At 37.5% G+C, this 16,299-nt stretch overlaps 1 protein-coding gene across 5 annotated transcripts in view; it reads left to right on the plus strand.

Annotated features, from left to right (window-relative positions):
• CDH2 (cadherin 2) overlaps positions 1-16,299 on the plus strand; it is a 118,409-nt gene that overhangs the window by 67,243 nt on the left and 34,867 nt on the right. For all 5 annotated transcript variants that reach the window (XM_064654555.1, XM_064654516.1, XM_064654548.1 and 2 more), the window contains exons 3-5: positions 12,281-12,504; positions 14,328-14,474; positions 15,565-15,720. In XM_064654555.1, the coding sequence (XP_064510625.1) occupies positions 12,281-12,504; positions 14,328-14,474; positions 15,565-15,720 (527 nt within the window). The remainder of the gene's footprint in view (positions 1-12,280; positions 12,505-14,327; positions 14,475-15,564; positions 15,721-16,299) is intronic.

The following is a 16,299-nucleotide window of genomic DNA, read 5'->3' on the forward strand; positions in this document are numbered from 1 at the left end:
GGATGTAGTCTGGCCAGACCTGCATGCAGATGGCTTGTCAGTTCCCTCAGACACAGGCGAGAGGAGAGAGCGGTTTTTGTCTGCTACTGACAAACATCAGACTCCCAACATCTGATGACAGGTTGCTATTTCATGCTCTACAGTTTTGTTTCAACAGAAATTCAGTATGCTGTTTCACTGAATGACTTTGTCTTCTCTCTTTAGGTGAAGCAATTGTATTTATGGACTGAAAGCTTTTTCACATGCCTACAAAGCCATGCCTGGGTTATAGTATTGGAGAGGAACTGTGCATCATGCACCAAGAAAGGAAAGAATTTTGTCATGAGGAACTTTCACAATTGTTTAGATAGATCATGAATCTGCTTATATTAGCTATCAAAGTACAGCATTTCGGTGATCTTAGCACACAATGTTCATGGTAACGCTTAACATAAGGAAAAATATCTCTCGATCAGCAGTCATTATTGTAGGACACACTGGGTAGTATTTTCTGAAGTACACAGCAAGTGTATCATAGCTTTCTCTATTCCCTTTGCAAACTGACATTGTTTTGGGGGAGAGGAAGTGAAAAGAGATGTTTGTTCTTGTGAGTGAATGCCACAGGTGCCTATTTGAGGAAAATTGAGAGGAATACCGATTGCAGTTGAAGTAGCCATTGAAATGTTGAAATGTTTATTACAATGGGGCTTTTCCACTCAGATTCCTTTTGGAAATGAGTATTTAGTATTGTGGTAAGCAAAGCAAGGGGTGCCTTCCTATTGGAATAAGACAGTACTTGGGTTTCTAAAGGAAAATTAGTTTCATTTTTGTGATGCATTGATCCGGCAAGTTACCATTGAATGTTTCCATTATTCAGGTGCTTGGACCGTGTTTGACTTACCTAAATGTTAGAAGTTATTACTATTTTCATCTCATACCTAGGACTCTGGTCAGGGATCAGTCCCATTACACTGATTGCTGTAGAAATAATCACCAGACACTTTGCAGTCTAGGCATTTAGAGGGTGTTGCTGCATAATCTTTACTAAGAAACTTAGAATGTCGTGATTAATAATTGAAAAATCAAGACTGCATAGAGTGCAATAGCTCACTGCTTTTCAGCAAAATAGTCTTGACTCGGACAGTAATAGGTTAATTGCCACATCCAGAAATGAATCCTAATGATTCCCTTTAGGAGCCATTATCACATGTGGGGTTTTCATTGAGATATTTATAACTGTAATCTTTGGTCTCAAAGCTCATGTAACTGTTCAATCCAGCAAAGGGTTTCAGAAAGGTAATATCCTGCTCTCATCCTTAGGCTTTGCTAAAAGTAGAATTTTCAGTTCTAGTTCAATCAGTCAAGCCCCTGCTATTTTCAGGCATTATTCCAATCTAACACAATTTGAATGTCAAGTGTCTTGTGTTTTGCGCTCACAAGGCCCACAGGAAAGTCTAGACACACACACACAAAAAAAAAGAAAAAAGCTGCGTTTATCATAGGCAGTGTATCTTCAAATATATCAGAAAATCTGTTCTTTTTATTCTGTGTTCTTCTGTGACTAGACTGAATCATGACTGTTAAACAAGAGTCTGTTCAGCCAGGTCTATCTCTTCTGTTTCCACCTGGAATAAATTGCATTGTCTTGGCTTAGGATCCTTAAGTATGCCTTAATTTTGCAGTGGCTGTACTGAAAGTTCTGTTTTGAATGAAGTCTGTGTGTATCTCTCTCATTTGTCTGTATATGTATCCAAGGATTTATTTTCTTTTTCCCTTTCTTATAATAACCCTGGTACCGTGTTGTGCTGCTGTCATGCTTGTCTGCATTTTGTGAAGAAAATGTTTTTTATCAGTGTTTTTTTTTTTCCTGATGGAACGCCTTTTTTATTTCTGTCAATTCTATTACTGTCAATTTAAATTTAAGGGGAATATTTTAGCCTCATAATTTTGTAATGCCTAGACAAGGTATTCAAAGAATGGTAAAAGATCTTGAAGGAAAGTAGTGTCACTTGAATTTTGACTTAAACTGTGTCAGCTGTACACAAGTGACCTCATGTTGGTCATTTTAATGAGTTTGCACTGTATGGTGCAGTCAAACATAAAGTAACAATACTATTTCTGCTTGCAACTAGTATTTCTCTAACTTTAATCTAGAGTCAGGTAGACCATACATGAAATAAAACAGTAATTTGAAAAGACTCGAGTCTGGGGTCCCGACTGCAGCTTAGACCCAAAGAAGCCAAGTTTCTCTTCCTCTTTTGTTTTTTCCTTTTGTGCTGTTGAGTTTTGGTGACCCTGCAAGGATGGGTGTTTTTTGTCTCATTGAGAATATGGTTTAGGTAATCAACCAAGAAGATATAAGTAATTAATAATCATCTGTGAGACTTCACTAATTGCCACTAAAACGTATTCCAGCACTGGATTTTTTTTTCCTGATCATTGTACTTATTTTAGCTCATGAGGAAAAACATGTAGAATATGTACTAATTACTCTTTGCTACCATGTCTGGATTGATTACAACACTGAAGTTTTCCTATGGTGCTGCAATGTTTTAGGTAAACTTCCATGCTCAGCAGTGTCAAGTAATTCCCTGTATATTTCTGATTCATTTTAATACTAGTGGTCCTTCGTTTATTTTTAAGGTGTGTACACACATTTATTGGATCTAGGGGAAACATGAGGCATATTTGGAGAGATGCTATAACAAGATGTATGAATGACCCAAATAAAAGAGGTATCTTCAAACAGGTGAAATCCTGATAGTTCTCTTGATATTTCCCCCTCTTTATTGATAATCAATGAATGATTTATTAGCATGTCACCTTTTCCATTTTAAATGTTGAAAGCGATACACAGAAGGAGAGTATACCCATCTAGACTTTACTTTTACCCACAGGGACACCCTTATGATGAGACAGACGTACCGCCCTAGCTTTTTGAGTTCTCTGCTTTGTTATGGGAAGCACTACTGTGGCCTGCCTGTGAAATACTCTGTACTAGCCTGCACCAGTTACCGAGTGCTTTTTTTGATTTTTAAGGTCAGATATCTCTGTTTAAGAATAATAATGATAAAAACCTGAGGTCTGACTAGATTCTATTAAGCTGCCATGCCAACTAGTTTTCTGCCTGAGGCCTACTGGACATGATCCAGTGATAGTGTAATCCATGGGATTTATGATTTTTATGGCTATCTAACCACATCAGTGTAAATACTGCTAGGCTGTCTCTGCTGTCTCTTCCACTCCCTTTGGCAACTGGCAGGTTTCTTGCCCCTGTTAGGTACAAAAGCAGAGTGTTCAAACTCAAATAGAGTATTTTTTCACCGTTACCATTTGCTGAGGTAATGAGCATCCCTGTGCTACACGATGATTCTACTTTGAGATCGGCTGTGCCTGCTGTTTGCTGTGGGGATGCTCATGCAGTTGTGCCCATATCCAGCTCTGTTGGCTGGAAGGTTCTCCAGGTCCCCCCCTGAGATAACAGCATTCATCTTTTAGGAATGAAGTGACATGCAGAGCTTCTGCGGTAACTAGAGTATGACTAAGGACCTTTTAAAAGTCATAAAGAATAATTGCAGCTTTGGAAAATTAGACTGTAGCATGCCGAGAGCAATGACGTGTGAGAGAGGGACAACAGCCACCAGTGTTGGACAGACCAGATGGAGGAAGGAAGGAAGGAGAGGAAAATCTGTACTGATGTTTGTGGAGGATCATCGCATTCAAATGTGTGCTGGTTTGTGAAGCTGAAAGGCAAGTTTAGGGAAAGTTGTTCCCTTTCCCCTCACAGTGTCCATAGCCAACATGGGAGGGACTGCAAAATGTGGTCCCAAGCAACAGGTGGTATTGTGGGGTATGCAGCAGAATACAGAATATTGAATGTTCTTGCATCTGCTTCAAGACATTTCTTTTTTAAATGGGAGGCAAGGAATGCTGACCAGATCACTGCCATTTTGTCAGTGCTGGGAATTTTTGTTTGATGCAATGCAATGCAAATACAACATTCACTTCTGCCTGAGCAGTCCCATAATTTAATGAGAAACCACCCTATTTTTATTTTATTGTATTTCTTTTCATAGTAAGAAGTGACATATAGCCTAAAAGCGATATATGCTTCTTTCCTATGTTCTGTTGTTGTTCCTAAATCCCTTTTAGTGTGGGGACTTAAGCCACTGTTTAAAACTGCTGAGCGGTTGCATTCATGAAACAGATCATCAGCTCATTTGAAAGTATGCACCCTTTTGATATTTCAGCAAGTTCTGCTTCTTTACAGAAACTCCAGGAGCCCGCATATTTATTTATGTAGTTCATTTGTTTATTTTTGTAAAGACGACCCTCCAGTTATCCTTCTGCCTAGGTGTGCTTGAAGCCTGAGCTGCAGCCTGAAATTAGTAAAGCTTTGGCACTTTGGTCAGGAGCACAGTTGAAAGTGGGAACAGGAAAAATGAGAGCATCAGGGAATAAAGTAAGTTTAAAAAACTAGAAAACAGAACACCTGAAGAGATGGGGAGGAGGAAGAAGAAAGAAAGAAAAGCTAGGAAAAAAGCTTGAAACGTGAAGCATATAAGAACTTCAGGCCAGGAGCAGTTGGCAAAGGGGACATATAAAGGCATCTATTCTCTGTTCTCGCTCTACTTATTGCTAGCAAGGGAAAAGAAACAGGAAAAAAAAAAGAGAAAGCTAACTTTTTTTTGCATTTTCTAAAGATAGACTAAAAGGCAAAGCTGCTTATCTGGTTTTTACTAGATATTTAAGTCATTACTGTAGCTCTAAAACTGCCCTTTAATTGCTGCACCATAATTGTAGGTATTTGTTTCTTACACTGCTTAAGGTCACATAAAAATGAATAGGGGTAAAAATAGGTTTCTGTTAAGTGCCTCAATTTTGCAACTGTTTTCTGCTAGCTGTCTGCAGAGACAGTACTTTCCCTTTAGTCTCCTGGTTTGGCTGTTAAGTAGATATATTTTTTAATTACCAAGTTGGATTTTAGCAGGTGTAGTCAGTTGATGCATTATGGGTATAAGAGATTAGTGTTTAATCCTTCTTTTTATTACTGTGTAGAATGGTATACTTGGGAAAGTATTAAAGGTGCATTGCGTACTCTCGAGTACAGAAATGACATTTATTACTGAGTTTTCTTTCAGCTAGCATCATTTAGAAAAAGGCTGGCGTAGAACTCTGCAGGGGCCTATAGGCTGTTCTGTAGTAAAACTGCCTTAAACAATACAGAGTGGAAGAAAAGGGAAAGAAACCTTTTTGTGTTTTAAAACAAAAGCAGTTGTCGAAATATAAGTACTTCCCCTTCTTGAAGATGTTTATTCTCTTTTTCTGCATTTTATTTTTTCTGAACTAAAGACAAAAGGGGTGTGAAAGCGCGGAAGATCTTTGTGCCAGTGAGTGGTAGAGGCAAGGACTGAAAAGGGTCAGTGAATCAGATATAATTTGGACTCTGTTTGAGATACCAGTCCTGTGTTTTGCTGATGGCTAGTATTCCCATACTGAAAAGCTGCAGAGGCATTTCTATCGAATAGAAAGAACATTATCCCCATTTTCATTCTGGCATGCCTGTTACGACTTTGTTCTGTAAACAAAAAGGATTATGGGAACTGGAAACTAGATGGCATTTTATTAAAGAACTGTGCTGAGTCTTTCCCTGTGAATACAGAAATTGGGAAGTCTGGTGATAGCCACCTGTGAAAGAAAATACTTTAAAAATAAGCATTTGTGTTTGAGTTATTAGGGTTTATGAGGAAGAAGTCCGGTTACATATGACAGAACTTTAATATTTCCCAATTGTACCCTGCAACAAAATACTTTAAAAGAAAAAAATCTCAGTGTAATTGTAAAAATTAAGAACGAAAAAAAAATGTTGCAGAGATAGGGAGAGTGAAGTCTATGTCCACTATCGTTCTGTCATGTAGGCTGCCAGATTGCTTTAAAAGTATGTTATTTTAGGAAATGTGCATATTTATCTATTTAGAACAAGTAATCTGGGGAGTGGGGCAGGAGAGAGAATTGCATTGAATCATAGTTATAGTAACCAACACAAGTTATTTTTACCAGCATATCATAAAACTTTTCATGAAACTTTATAGCTTTTGTGCAGTATACTACTTACTTAACATCCTAATTCCACAAGGTAAAGTCATATATTAGTACTAGGTTTTACCTAATGCCTGCTGCAGATCACTCAAACTGCTTTCAGTTAATGAAAAAAGCGTGCAGTATGAATTAAACTGAAGTCTTGCATATCACTCTTCCTTTTAATTATTGTTTTCCTAACTGAATAGACAATTAAACAAACAGTACAGCATGGAAATGTAGAAAGTTAAGCTGCTATTAGTCAGATCATGAAACACCTAAAGTTGGTTAATAGCTTGAATGTATCCCTAGTTTTATCTCAGTTGAAACCTTTTGATGTGATGCTTTTTTCACCTCTTGTGAGCTTCATAACCTGGCTTTCACATGGCACCAGGTTTTAAAGCTTTTGAAGACAAATGAAATTAGGAATTAGAAGCAAATGGCCATATTCGGCCCTCAGTAAGTGGCAAGACTCCAATTGGGTTTGTGTGACCTGCTGAAACAGCCCTCTACTTGGCATGGGCTGGGGTGGTAGAACGCAGTGCTCAGCACAAAGGCAGAGATCTTCAAAAGCAATTACTGAATTAGCAGACTTGCCCTTCAGGAAGTGGTGAGTAGCTGCCTTTTGACAGCCAGGCTTTCTTTTGAAGTGTCGCAGGTTGGTTACTCCAGAAAGGCTCAAAATTAATAATCTCTTTGAGATTTTTCTGGATGGTCTGGAGTACAGGATAAACTAAGTGCAAGAATATAAAAGTAGAAAAGAAAGGGAATTAAAAATAAAAGACTAGGAGAACCTTTTAGAAACAATGCTGGTGTATTGAATTGTCTCTAAAGAATATAATGACAAATTGAGTAACTATACTGGTAGGAAAATGGCCATTGCCTAAAATAACCTGATTATATTCCATATGTGTTTTGAATCAGCAAGTAGCTAGTTTTCTCAGCTTACAGCTGAAAACAAGACATTTTTCTGGCTGCTGTAGACCACCCATGTATCAAAAATCAAATATTAAATAATTGTTTTAAGCTAGTTTCAGGAAGTTCTAAAATCAGATCCACTTTAAAGGTGCTGCTGGTGATGGAAAAGGCAAGTTAGAATGTAGTTCAGTTCTTTGTCATTGTAACAGTTCACTGTGATGTCAAAACCCCACTTCTCTTGAAGGTCGTCTATAATTGTAGTAAAGGATGTCTCAGGGGCATTTCATATACCACTCCAACAAGCCATGAACTGAAATACGAGCATGTGCACTGTTTTAGTAGGACTAACAGATCATCTTACAGATACAGAAGTAACCAGTCTGAATAAATTACTAATTTATAAAGTAAGGGGGAGATTATGTGAGGGTTTCTGTGTAGTTTTCTCCTGCTTCTCTGTCTGAGAAGACTTGTTAAATACAGAGTTCTTGGAGAAAGCAGCGTTCAGATATTAAGTATGCAAATAGCTAGACAGTTCAAGGAGAATGTTTCCATATAATTTCTCCTTCTATCAAAGGTAAAAGTGGTATCTAGTAGGTAGGTGTGTCTAAGATACTTTCTTATTCTGTTTATTTTGTCTGCTGCAGAATGATTCCGAGTGGTTTAAATACCCTTAGGTTTTCCATTTTATGATGAACAGTCTCAACTGTATTGCTGAAGTACATGTGTTGTTATCACTTGGCATTCATTGCAATTTCCATAATGTCCTCTTACTGAGCCTTTGCCTTCAGGTCAATGCTTAGGCATTGAGAAGAGCATTCAAGAGGAGTAACACCATTCCAGCAAATTTCCAGCAGGAAGCACACTTGTTTGTTTGTGTGCGTGTGGATGTTATCTAGAAGTGAATTGAATATTTTCAAAGCACAAAAAATCCAGATGGCAAACTCAGTGCAACTTGTCTTGCAATCAAAGCAAGTAAAGAAAATGCGGTATTAATATTCTATATTATACACAAATATGTTCATGAAAAATTTATGTTAATAATATAGCCCATTATATAATTTTTTTGCTCAGTCCTTGCTTGGATCAAGTAATTCTGATGTTATTTGCCTAAGAGAAAAAGAGCAGAAGCAAGGTGCCGAAGAATGCAAACCAACATAAGTAGCTGAAAAAGAGTTTTTATTGTCGGAGAAATGGTTCTAAGTAATTGAAGATTACTAGTCAGGTACACGAGGTTAGACTTAGACATGTATTTTGTAGATACTATGAATCATTCATTTCATTAGACCTGAGCATGAGTGGTAGAGATCTCTAGTGCACTTTAAATGAATTTGCATGTCTAGTTCTTAACGTTTTGTACACTACATATGTATGCATATGTTGTAATTACTTCCATGCAAGAGTGTTAAACTGAGAGCTTCCTTTCATACCACGTAGCTTTAGATTTTAATTTCAGAATGTTGCAGTCAGAGGTTCTCTTTTATTCTTGCTTTAATAATATATACTTGTCTTGGGTTTAGGACAGGAAAAGACTCACAAATTAGGATACTAATGGGTTTTTGTCTTAGGGTATAGTATTTAATAATAATCTTATACTAATAAGAAATAAAATTTTTCTTTTGTTTAAAGACCCTAGTTTTATAAATCCTTGTGCACAGCCGTATTTTGAGCCTGGGAACTGATTGCATTTACTCCCATGTTGCATATTACTGCCTTGATCTGACTCTCTTTAAAATTGAAACAATATATTTCCTATTATGATTTAATACTTTCTATGGCTTTCAGATAATATACTTTTAAAAAGTAGATACTTTCAGAAGATGCACAAGATACTCAGATGAGAAATACTTAAAAATCCACGAGTTATTTTTACAGATTGTGATACTCACATCTGATCATTTATGCAGTGTTATTAAAAACCAGTAAAATCAGATAATTAATCTCTTTCTGCTGCATACAAAGTGACTAAGATTCTGCATAATGTATCTTGTTAACCTTCTTTTTAAGTGAAAAGAATCCCTGTGATTGATTGGTCAATGTAAAGTGACTTATGGAAAGCATGCCTCCCTTTCCTGTGGTTGTTAGAAAGAACATAGTTGCAGAAACAGTCATTATCCACAGCACAAAAAAAAATATCCCTCGTAGCATTTTTGAAAAAAATCTTTGCCTAAAAAGCCACTGTCAGAAATCACTCTTTGTTCATACTAGTTGAACACTGAAAAATGAAGCAAAGTGATCTGAATCAAATTTACGAGACTGATAACCATGCGGCTGGGGGGAGAGCAGCTACTGCACAACCTGTACTCTGCCAAGGGAATTTAATTATAGATGGTTATACTTGAGTATAATTTGATAATATGTGCTCCTTGCAAAGGGAGAATAATTCTCACAAAGCATTGACAATTTTATACGTTTTTACCAGGATACTGTCAAAGGAAAGGGATTTTCATTGAATTTCATAATTTACTGTTGCCTGGAGGAAGAATATCAATGAAGTGGCTAGCAGGGTGTTTTTTTCTTGGTTTTATATTTTTTGTTGCTGGAGTCTATATGTAAGAAGATGGGAGAGGAAGGAATCCTCTTCTTTATGGGTTTGAAAATCTATAATGAATAAAGTATGTTACTCTGTAATAGATGGATAATAATTTTTTATAAAATATGGCTGTGATATCTTAATCTTTTGGACCTTAATGGCTGATACTCATTTTAGCTTTTACCTTTTTGCAAAACAATAATGATCAAAGTTTAGATTAATATTCATTCTCTTTCCCACTCCCTACTTTTCAGAAGTAAGTCAGAGAAGAACCAGTGGAGGATGTGGCTTGCTCTTCATCCTTTCAGTCAAGACACTCTTTTGAAGAGCAGATTTTGAGAGAAGGCATAGCTGAGAGGTCAACAGAGGCACAGAGCTATTGCTGCCTGGCTTTATTTGGGGGTTTTTTTCGGTGTTTTTAGTGTGGTTGGTTTTTTTGTTTGATTGGTTTTTTGACTTAGTCTCTCAATGTGAACTGTTTCTGAGGGTTTTGTTCGTAAAAAGTGATGGCACTTCAAGGATGCTCAGCTTCCTTTATTACTGGGGTCTGAGTGGTCTGTGCCTCAGAAACCAAGTACAAGTAGCACTGTTGGTGGACCTGTCATTAACTTCTTAAATAATTAAATGTAGTACCTTTTGAGTAAGATCTTCTTGGACATCTTTTTATTTTTGTGCTAGGCAATACAGTGTGTCCAGCTCTAAAAACTGGACAATCAGAATTACAAAATTAGGACTGTGGTAATGATTTCTAGGTACTGCAGTAGCTGTTTTAACTGATAGTTTTATATCCTTGTCTTAGAATCATTCCTTTTCTCAGTTGGCTGTTGCATTTCAACATAGTATTTCAGAAAGCTGACTCAAGCTGCAAGGCTTATTTTGAAAAGAATGGGTCAACATCTGGGAGCTGGACCTTCTACCTGTCAGTTTTCTCTTCCCATGTGAACAGCAAAGCAGAAGTTCTGTCACCTTCTCCAAATCCTGCAGACCTGTAGCTTGTAGATCATAGGAAAGGAAGTCATTGTACTTGATGAATCAGGTAGGATGGACTTGAGGAGCCACAGGGATTGCTTAGAGAGTAATATATCTGAAAACTTACGTGAGAGGCTGAGTGGTAGAATTTCAAAAAAGCACTCTCTTTGCTTATGAGGAAGACCTGAAGCAACATCTCCAAGAAGGATCACAGGAGGAGCCCTGCTGGTGAGGCTTCAGCCTTTTACCCAGGCAGATTGTTTTTCCAGCGTTCAGTGTTTTGTGGACATGGCATGCTCTTCTCCCCAAAGTGAGGCTGGCATTTCACAGGGGAAGACCTTCAAATTCTGCGAGCCATCTGGAAAGAGCAGTATCCCTGCCCAGTCCAGCAAGTTCATTATTAAGAAGGTTGATGCTGTATCATTTATTTGGAGAAGTGCTGTGCTTTGTCTCGTTTTTGTACCTGCTGAGCCCTTCTAAAATACTGTGTCTTAAAGAAAGACTTAAGTCTTTTCTGTCAGGAGAGGGCAAATGGGGGATTCTGGAAAACTGAAAGAATGCAATAAGGAAAGAAATTTAGTCTGTCACCTGAACATCGTCTCGGTCCTTGAAGTTCAAATACAAAAAAGTATGATTCTTCTTCTCAGTACCTTCCTGGAAACAGTGCATTACAGGAGAAAGTGTATGATGCATGACATTTAGTAGTGATTTTTCTTGAAAGGGACCTTTAGGTTTTGCAGCTAAATAGTTTGTGCATGGTTTAGCACAATATAAAAAGTCCAGTAACTGAAATGAGGCATAAAGTGTCATTTCATCTTCACTATGTGAATTTCAGCACAACCTTCATAATGATGTTTTGCATTTCTGTTTCTCATACAATCAAAATATTTCATAATGCCTTGGAAACATTAAAGAATGATCATTGATTATAAAAGCACACTTCCATTTTTCTGCTTATTATTATTTGCAGTCATCCAGAAGATAAGTGGTGGTGAAAAGAATTGGGTAAAGAAGGCAGTATCCTGTTACCAGTTCTGTTTTGTGCACTTCACATCATTATCTGTACAATTGGTTTTACTGACTTCTTGTTCCAATGTGCATCTTTCAAACATGACAGAAGGAAGAAGGAAGGAAATTAAACAAGAATAGGTAACTCCTAAGTAGGCTAATGGATATGTGTAGTACACAAAATAGCTTTAAAAAATAAATAAAAAAGGCAAGGACTTTAACTTAGGTTTTTTCTGTGAGGTAAGTATTTACTGCCTCCCCCATCTTGTTGATGAGGGATGAGGAAACTTAGCCCCAGCACTCCTAAATAACCTACCTGAGATGACACAGCTGGATTGCAGGCTGAGCTGGGCACAGAACTTTATCTCTTAACAGATTTCTAGATTTCTGTCATACCCCTATTGACAGGGAACATTGTGTTTGAAATCATGGTTACAGTGTAATTAAATTTTTTGAGTGTTTTTACTGAATTGACTTGACTGGATCTTTATGAAGCTTGAGGTACAAACCCCTGCAGCCATCCACTGAAAACCAACATGGAAGGAGATGGTTTTCTTGCTGGTGGGGAGGGTCAATCTTTGTGAGGAAGGCAGTCTGTCTAGACTTAAAATCTCTGCCTAGCAGTCCACAGAAGAATACCATTGTTATGTGGACTGACCACTAAAGTACAAGTCTTAACTCATAATTGCATGTGATAATAGCGGTTACAAGTTAAGTATTTCTGCTTTTGAATTTGTTCTTAATGCATTGTATGTCACACTGAGTTCAAGTGTTCATCATTTTGTGTCTGTTTTACAGTGAGGTTTCAAAGCTGTGATGGAAACAAAAAAATACACTTTGGAAGCAGTGAGCCGGATTTCAGAGTAGGTGAAGATGGTGTCGTCTATGCAGAGCGAAGCTTTCAACTTTCAGCAGAGCCCACAGAGTTTGTTGTGTCTGCTCAAGACAAGGAAACCCAGCAAGAATGGCAAATGAGAGTGAAGCTAACCTCTGAACCAGCCTTCACAGGGGCTTCAGAAAAGGTAACACAGCAACTAAATAAAGCATGTGTAAATGTAGCTCTACAAACAGGCATAAAAATAGGGGTTTGACTCTGCCTGTCATGTACCTCTCCATGAGCCAGCTTATTAATGGATACCTGGTGCATGCAAAGCTGGAGCTTTAGAAGGAACTTCTGTAGTCTTACTCTGTAGCTTTGCTAAGGCATGGAAAGACATGCCTGTTTAACTGTATAGGATTCATTTATGTTTGAGCTTTTTCTTTGTGTAGCTTGAGATTTATACCTGAATTTAAATCTCACACAGCCATTTCTTTATTTTAAATTTCTTGGAAGTATTATAGTATTTATTCAAGTGGTTAAATGTAACCGGAAAATAAACAAATCTGTGATAGAATGCATCAGTCACATTTATTAGATGGGAGCTGTAGATTTGCAGCAGTAAGTAGGAAAGCAGTTCTGGCAGGGAATATTGGCTTTGTCTTGTCCTGTCATAATCAAATTGGAGATTGTATTAATTATTCATGATTCCAGCACTTACTTGTTAAGGAAGATAGTCTCCCTCTGCTGGAAGCTGCCATAGGATAAACCACTTACTATAACAAAACTCAGACATAGCAATATGCAATTAACAGTGTCTTTACTTTGGGAAAGCATATTAGGTTGTCTACCTCTTTCTGTTATATTACTTGCTGCCTGCTGTTTCTTGCCTTCTCTTTTAAAATGCTTAGTTTACAGATAAAGAACAAAATTTATTCATAGATTAACATTCCTGTAATAGGTACACATTAAAGATTTAAGCATAATGTCAAAATAGACGATGTGGTTATGCAAGACAGTTTTCCTGAGAACACACTGGAGACCAGTGCTATGTAATCCTCATTTTTTTGTTTGCTTACGCAATGATTGTGTTAAATCTGCTAAGGTGTGTTTTTAACAATGGAAATACTGTCATTCTGTTCATGGAAGTGTAGTAAAAGAGCAGATGCTTAGATATGCCAGAGCATGCCCTGTTCATTCCAAAGACATGGTTCAGGTATCCTTACCATCAACAGAATGTAGAGTAGTAGAACTTGGCCTTCAGTCGGGCATCTGTTTATACTTTGTGACATAGTCAATTAAAATAAAAAAAAGTTTTTCTTTTAAAATATTTGGAAAGCATTTTTGTCACCCTTTCTCCAACCTTAGGCATGCTAGCTCTGTGTGCTGTCATGCAAAGGATGAAATAACTGCAGATACAGAAGGGAATAGGAAGGGAATGTTGACACCCGGCAGAGATTAATGCCCAATGTGTAAAGTGGGTCATCTGCTGCATCCATCATGGTTGACATAGGTTTAAAATAATTACAACATTAATTCTATGGGATTTAATAGGGTCATAAATATTTGAGACATTCCTTACCAGTTTGTATTAAACTTCTCTCGGAACTCAAATTATATTTTAGAACATCCAGATCTAAATTTAGTGTACAGTAGCACATTACCTGAACTGAAGTTCTAGCTAATGAGAAATACGTAAAGGCATACTATTAAATTTGCAAAATATTAACTACTTTTCAGAAATTGCAGAATAGTTTACACAGTAGTGCCGTGTTATAAACGGTTTATAATTCCCTTTCTCCTCCAAGTTTAATAAGGAAAAAAGGAATTCTTATAATTTTGTGGTGCAGTTGTAAATAATATTGGTTATTTTCATACTGCACTGTGAATGCAAATAAAACAGTTCCATGAACAGAGAGGAAAGAAGGCCTTCTAGTCAATTATGTAATTGTATCTGAGTTACTTTTTGATGTCTGCTAGTAATTCTCCTTCTAACGTGTGCTTAATTTTATCTTGTACCTGGGAAAGGACCAAAGGAAAATTGAAGACATCGTATTTCCATGGCAACAATACAAACACAGCAGCCCTTTGAAGAGGCAGAAGAGAGACTGGGTTATTCCTCCAATCAACCTACCAGAAAATTCCAAAGGACCTTTTCCTCAGGAATTAGTTAGGGTAAGGAAGTTAATGGGAGTGTGGTTTCAGTGTCCCTCTGAGAGCTCTTGAAGAAATTTTGTGTAAATGCTGTCTTGTTCATCGTCCAGATGTTTATCGGAGTCTTTTGGGCTGGTTTCTTTTCGCTAGCTCTGCATAGCATACTGGGCTGCATCTAATTTCCTGGGTTTTAAGTTGTCCCTATGCTTTTGTACTGGTGCAAGGTGACCTTGGTTTGAGTGGTAAGTGTGATGACTTCCTTAAGTGAATAAGTGGTGTCTCTGTTGGTTCAGGAGTCCTCCAGTCTCCTGCACTGGAGTTCTCTACCTGGGGAAGGGTGTGGGCATGAGCAGGAGTCGAATACACTAGGAGGAAATAGGGTCTGATGAGGTGAGAACAGCAGCTGTTCCACAGGACTTTGCAGCCCAGACATGGCCATTGCAAGGAACCCAGCACCTCTCCTGGGCTGGCTTCCAGTCCTAGTACTGGCTGGTCATGATGAATTCCTTGGAACTTGGCAGAGCATTAGCCCAAGTTGATAGGGTACGGTTTTGCTCTGTTCTGTCAATGTATGTGCTGGTGATTCACCTGCTTCTCACACATGTGCTGCCCTTCAATTTTTTCCTTAAAAGGTGAAACAAAAGTTCAGTCTCTAAACAAAAATGGTGAGCTTCTAAAGAGCTTTTGCCAGTAGTGGAAAACAGTCTGTAGCTTTGGTCTGGGAAGATACAGGAAGAGGGGAAAAAACAAAACAGACTTTTTATTTCATATATAATTTTATGATAGTATATGTTTTCTGTAAGATCTAAATAATGCTGCTTAAGGTAAGAATACTTACTTGTTTTGGTTTAATACAATTCATTCTATTATGAGAAATAGACAGGGATATTTTCAAGTTTCTAAAAATTGATTGACCAGCTTTCTAACAAAGGGTACTTTTGAAAACTTCAAGCTTTATACCAACTCTTATACCATTTCCAGAATAATTATTTTTACAAGTTTAGCTTAAAAAATGAGGAGAAAAAAACCCAGAGCTGCTGCTTGCCTCAGCAGCCATCCCATCCAGCGGTTGTTTGTGGCTAATGTAAACTTTATCTTTTTTGACGTGTAGATTAGGTCCGATCGTGATAAAAGCCTTTCGCTGCGGTACAGTGTGACGGGCCCAGGCGCTGACCAACCTCCAACAGGCATCTTCATCATCAACCCCATCTCAGGACAGCTGTCTGTGACAAAGCCTTTAGACCGGGAACAGATTGCTTCTTTTCATGTAAGAGTTTAATTTACCATAAATCAGATTATCAAATTGAAGATGAACATCTGCTTCAGACATGACTTGAGCAGCCAGCATTTAGTTTTCTATGAGATATGATTCGAAGAGTTTGTAGCAGATTTGTATTTACTGAAGTTAATAAGGCTAACTCTTACTATATTTAAGCAGCTTAAATGCATTAACGTATGTAAACAGTTATTAAGTGTATTTAGATAAAGTAATTTTAAAAGACTGAAATATGGATACTGTAGTTTATATGTCAAATACAGGCCATTGATCACAGTCTCCACTGAATTGTATACTTCTCAAAAGTTTATTTTTAATTCAACAACTCAAATTAGGATGTGACTGCTATAAGAATTGCAGCAGCTGTGATTTGAGAAATGGATAGGAAGAATAACGTACCAATTTTCATTTTAGGGGCAAATCTAAGCATTTTAATGGAATTGTAAATTAGGTCTGTCAGCTTATGAAAATGATATTCTTTGTGCTAAAGAAATTGACACAGTAGACCACAGATTCCAGTATTAGAGGAAAAGTAAGGTTTCAAGGAAAGGGACCAGGCTGTGACCTAAA

Source organism: Pseudopipra pipra, chromosome 1, assembly GCF_036250125.1.
Source record: "Pseudopipra pipra isolate bDixPip1 chromosome 1, bDixPip1.hap1, whole genome shotgun sequence".
Lineage (NCBI taxonomy): Eukaryota > Metazoa > Chordata > Aves > Passeriformes > Pipridae > Pseudopipra > Pseudopipra pipra.